The 6,000-nt window shown below is 55.9% G+C and overlaps 2 protein-coding genes across 2 annotated transcripts in view; both read left to right on the top strand.

The window, feature by feature from the left end:
- LOC123764692 (microtubule-associated serine/threonine (MAST) protein kinase dop) overlaps window positions 1-6,000 on the top strand; it is a 421,441-nt gene that overhangs the window by 181,609 nt on the left and 233,832 nt on the right.
- Window positions 1-6,000, top strand: part of LOC138350937 (uncharacterized) — a 111,463-nt gene that overhangs the window by 102,860 nt on the left and 2,603 nt on the right. Inside the window, exon 2 of the mRNA XM_069302393.1 lies at window positions 4,654-5,577. Within this exon, the coding sequence (XP_069158494.1) occupies window positions 4,863-5,577 (715 nt within the window). The 5' untranslated portion in view covers window positions 4,654-4,862. The remainder of the gene's footprint in view (window positions 1-4,653; window positions 5,578-6,000) is intronic.

Genomic DNA, 6,000 nt, shown 5'->3' on the forward strand with positions numbered 1-6,000 from the left:
AGGTGGTGCCACCTGCTGCCCCTCCTCCAGGTGGTGCCACCTGCTGCCCCTCCTCCAGGTGCTGCCTCCTGCTGCCCCTCCTCCAGGTGGTGCCACCTGCTGCCCCTCCTCCAGGTGGTGCCACCTGCTGCCCCTCCTCCAGGTGCTGCCTCCTGCTGCCCCTCCTCCAGGTGGTGCCTCCTGCTGCCCCTCCTCCAGGTGGTGCCTCCTGCTGCCCGTCCTCCAGGTGGTGCCACCTGCTGCCCCTCCTCCAGGTGGTTCCTCCTGCTGCCTCCTGTGGCCTGAGTGACGGCTCATGGCTGGGAGTTACTCCATGTTCCCTGTACTGGAGGTCTGGCTTGGACCTATATACAAGATGCAAGTCCTGTCAGCAGGACTGATGCCCGGGAAGCAGTAGCGTTAGCCGAGGCGAGGAATAGTGCCCGAGCTTGGTCGGCAGGCAGGGAATGGGGAGCTGGGCACGTAAAAAGGGAATGGGTCGGTAGGTAGGTGGGTAGGTAGGTAGGGGGGGGGGGGACAGGGACCATGGTAGGGGTGGTAAAGCATAGGAGGTGTGGAGGGCAGGGTTCAGGGCCGGCACCGCCCTCTACAGTGTCAGGCCCTCCCCGCCTCTATTGTATATTCCTGACACTGCTTTGTTCCCACCTGTGTACACGCACGCACGCACGCACACACACACACACACACACACACACACACACACACACACACACACACACACACACACACACACACACACACACACACACAGGGGGGCCTGGTGGATAGTAATTCTGTGGCGCGGGTTCGATTCCCGCACGAGGCAGAAAAAAATGGGCAATGTTTCTTTCACCCTGAATGCCCCTATTACCTAGCAGTAAATAGGTACCTGGGAGTTAGTCAGCTGTCACGGGCTGCTTCCTGGGGTGTGTGTGTGTGGTGTGGGGGGAAAAAAGAAAAAAAGCAGTAATCAGTTGATTGACAGTTGAGAGGCGGGCCGAAAGAGCAAAGCTCATCCCCCGCTAACACAACTAGGTGAATACACACACATACACACACAAATGTCGTACTGATCTTCAAGAAAGGTGATAGGGAGGAGGCACTTAACTACAGACCTGTATCACTGACAAGCATCCCCTGTAAAATAATACTTGAAAGCATAATTAGTCTACGACTGGTTGCACACCTGGAGAACGTTAGGTTTGTAAACAAACATCAACATGGGTTCTGGAAAGGGAAATCTTGCCTAACAAACCTTTTGGAATTCTGTGGTAAAATAACGAGGATAAGACAGGACAGAGAAGGTTGGGCAGACTGCATATTTCTGGACTGCCAAAAAGCCTTTGATACAGTACCGCACATGAGACTGCTGTTCAAATTCGAGAGGCAGGCGGGGGTGGGGGGAAAGGCCCTAGCATGGATAAGGAACTACCTAACAGGAAGGAGCCAATGAGTTACGGTAAGGGGCGAGAAGTCGGACTGGCGAACAGTAACAAGTGGAGTACCACAAGGATCGGTGCTGGGACCAATTCTATTTCTAATATATGTTAACGACATGTTTACAGGGGTAGAGTCCTACATGTCGATGTTCGCGGATGATGCAAAGTTGATGAGAAGAGTTGTGAAAGATGAGGATTGCAGGATCCTCCAAGAGGACTTGAACAGGTTGCAGAGATGGTCAGAGAAATGGCTACTGGAGTTCAACACGAGCAAATGTAAAGTTATGGAAATGGGATAAGGTGATAGGAGACCAAAGGGACAGTACACAATGAAGGGGAACTGTCTACCTGTGACGATGCGCGAAAGAGACCTGGGCGTGGACGTAACACCTAATCTATCTCCTGAGGCACATATAAATAGGATAACGACAGCAGCGTACTCTACACTGGCTAAAGTTAGAACATCATTCAGAAACCTAAGTAAGGAGGCATTTAGGGCGCTTTACACTGCCTACGTGAGACCAGTCTTAGAGTATGCCGCCTCATCATGGAGTCCCCATCTGAAGAAGCACTACACACCACCATACACCCCCACACCACCACACTTCACACACACCACCACATTCCTACCACACATCACCACATTCCACCACACACCACCACACTCCACACACACCACCATACTCCACACACACCACCACACAACACCATACTCCACACACACCACCATACTCCACACACACCACCACACACCACCATACTCCACACACACCACCACACAACACCATACTCCACACACACCACCACACACCACCATACTCCACACACACCACCACACACCACCATACTCCACACACACCACCACACACCACCCCACTTCACACACACCACCACACGCCACAACACACTCCACCACACACCATAATAAACCCAACATTTAAACCCGGACGTTACAATGTCCCAATAAAACAGAGCCCCGGAACAAACGAGGGATAATTAATACAGTGGAAGCCGGCCACAATGGCCGCCGCGGCCCGCCCAGCCAATGCACTCATTATACGGAGCAATTGATTCCACAGCTCATTGTTGTGTGGTGAAGAGGTGAGGGGGGGGGGTGTTGTGGCCCTGGGGGGGGGAGGGCCATGCTAGAGGTGTCCACTGTGGGAGTCCAGGACCACCTTGCCGGTGTCCACTGTGTCAAAAACCAGTGGCATGCAGGTATGCAAATGAGGAAGTCAAATTAGATATTAATGATTGATACATAAATGTGCAGACTTTGACATCAACGCTCGTGTTGATGGTGGGGCCCCACCGTCACTGGTGGGTTGGGGGCCCCACCATCACTGGTGGGTTGGGGGCCCCACCATCATGGTGGGTTGGGGGCCCCACCATCATGGTGGGTTGGGGGCCCCACCATCACTGGAGGGTTGGGGGCCCCACCATCACTGGTGGGTTGGGGGCCCCACCATCACTGGTGGGTTGGGGGCCCCACCATCATGGTGGGTTGGGGGCCCCACCATCACTGGTGGGTTGGGGGCCCCACCATCATGGTGGGTTGGGGGCCCCACCATCATGGTGGGTTGGGGGCCCCACTATCACTGGTGGGTTGGGGGCCCCACCATCACTGATGGGTTGGAGGCCCCACCATCACTGGTGGGTTGGGGCCCCACCATCACTGGTGGGTTGGGGGCCCCACCATCACTGGTGGGTTGGGGGCCCCACCATCATGGTGGGTTGGGGGCCCCACCATCACTGGTGGGTTGGGGGCCCCACCATCACTGATGGGTTGGAGGCCCCACCATCACTGGTGGGTTGGGGCCCCACCATCACTGGTGGGTTGGGGGCCCCACCATCACTGGTGGGTTGGGGGCCCCACCATCACTGGTGGGTTGAGGGCCCCACCATCACTGGTGGGTTGGGGGCCCCACCATCACTGGTGGGTTGGGGGCCCCACCATCACTGGTGGGTTGGGGGCCCCACCATCATGGTGGGTTGGGGGCCCCACCATCACTGGTGGGTTGGGGGCCCCACCATCATGGTGGGTTGGGGGCCCCACCATCATGGTGGGTTGGGGGCCCCACCATCACTGGTGGGGCCCCCCCCACTTCAACACCAATTTAAAAGTTCACATCTTGCAGTTATTGTGTTAGAGCGCTGACGGGCGCTGTCAGCCGTGGCTCCTCGACTGTCAGGCGGCACTCTGGCCCCCAGTGTGGCCATGCTGACTTCTCCTGACCTCATTTGGGGTACCAGTAGGGCACTAGTGACTCTCACACTTAAACAAGGAGGCTACATAAAGGTAGCCACAATGCTCACTATACACGCTCACCGGTGAGCGTGTATAGTGAGCATTGTGGCTACGCTCCTTCCTGCACCCTTGAACGAGGAGCGTAACAATGTGAAGGAGTTGGAAATGTGGATATTGAGTCATTAGTGGAGCCGGGGCTGTTGAAGGTCAGAGGTCAGGTGGGGGGGGGGGGTAATAGTCTCTTTGGCTCAGCAGTGGTGGTGTGGCGATTGGGAGGTTATCTTGAGGCTTAGCGTCCCCGCGGCCCGGTCCTCGACCAGGCCTCCTTTTTGTTACACATCCTCAGGAAGAAGCTCGTAGCAGCTGTCTAACTCCCAGGTACCTATTTACTGCTAGGTAGCAGGGACATCAGGGTGAAAGAAAAAATTCTGCCCATTGGTTTGCACCTTTACCGGGGATCGAATCCGGAACCTCAGGACTACGAATCCGAAGCGCTGTCCACTTAGCTGTCAGGTGGAGGTGGCTTCTCTAGCGGTATTTGGCATCTTCGACAAAATATGCATGTATGTGTGTGTGTGTGTGTATGTATGTATGTATGTATGTATGTATGTATGTATGTATGTATGTATGTATGTATGTATGTATGTATGTATGTATGTATGTATGTACATCATCGTTAAAAAACAGTTAACTCGTTTGTTTTTCATTTGTCTGAAGAAATGAGACATATTGGGTGTTGTCTTTATAGTGTGTTGCCACCTGTGTATTGAACGCACACTCACGCGTTCAACACACACACACACACACACACACACACACACACACACACACACACACACACACACACACACACACACACACACACACAAAGCGGGACCACAGAGCCGAAGCTCCCCCCCCCCCCACCCTACACATGTGACTGACGGAACAGTCAGGCTTGCCGCGTGGAAGTGTTTGTCTTTACATGTGAAATATTTTGCTTTTCAGGAAATTCCAGGTTAAAATTTTAAACATCAGGAGTGTAAACATTGTGTAGTGAGGGGTGTGTGTGGGGGTGTGTTGTCAGTGTGCGGTGAATAGTGTGGTGAGGTGAGCCACCATGTGAGGCAACGATGCCTCTCGCAGCCGCCTCCATCCTCAGAGGCACCCACCAACCCTCCCGGCTGTGAGTGCCTCGCGCAGTGCCACTTGAGGACATGGCTGAGCGACCTCCCATCATCCGGATCCGGTGTGAGGGCTCAGAGGATGAGTGCTGCTCCTCCGGGGGCGAAGAGGTCGCCGCCCAGTGGGGGCTGGTCCGCGCCCCTGCTGCCCCGGACAAGCGGCACTCTGCCCCTGAAGTGCGGGCCTTACCAGTAGTGGCACTGAGTACCAGCACTCCAAGATTGTGGCTGGCACCCCAGGGTCACAGTGCCCACGTCCCCGGAAGCAACAGGTACTCTCTGCCGCAACTGCTGGCCCGTTCGCCCGCCGCAGAGAAGCGTGCTTCTGCGCCGTCGTGCCTGGCACCTCCTCCTAGTGTGGCACTCTACCCCTCGTATACAACCAGTCCCTCCTCGTACTACAGCTCCCGCCGGTGTAGCCTCGACGACACCTTCAGCGGCCCGGACGACCAGTGGCACTACCGTCGCCTCTGTCGCCTTAATAGACGACGCTTCTCCGACACGGCGCGTCTTGACTGGCCAGGTATTGTTCCCAACCTCACTGTTGTCACCTCTCGTGCGTCATCTGTCACCCCTACATGGTACACCTCCCCCCCACTACATGGTACATCCGTCACCCCCTCCCCTACATGGTACATCCGTCACCCCCCTCCCCTACATGGTACATCCGTCACCTCCCCCCACTACATGGTACATCCGTCACCCCCCTCCCCTACATGGTACATCCATCACCTCCCTCCCCTACATGGTACATCCATCACCCCCCTCCCCTACATGGTACATCCATCACCCCCCTCCCCTACATGGTACATCCGTCACCCCCCTCCCCTACATGGTACATCCACCACCCCCCCCTCCCCTACATGGTACATCCATCACCCCCCTCCCCTACATGGTACATCCATCACCCCCCCCTCCCCTACATGGTACATCCATCACCCCCCTCCCCTACATGGTACATCCATCACCCCCCCCTCCCCTACATGGTACATCCATCACCCCCCTCCCCTACATGGTACATCCATCACCTCCCTCCCCTACATGGTACATCCATCACCTCCCCTCCCCTACATGGTACATCCATCACCCCCCTCCCCTACATGGTACATCCATCACCCCCCTCCCCTACATGGTACATCCATCACCCCCCCTCCCCTACATGGTACATCCG

This window comes from Procambarus clarkii, chromosome 48 (assembly GCF_040958095.1).
Source record: "Procambarus clarkii isolate CNS0578487 chromosome 48, FALCON_Pclarkii_2.0, whole genome shotgun sequence".
In the NCBI taxonomy this organism is placed as follows: Eukaryota; Metazoa; Arthropoda; class Malacostraca; order Decapoda; family Cambaridae; genus Procambarus; species Procambarus clarkii.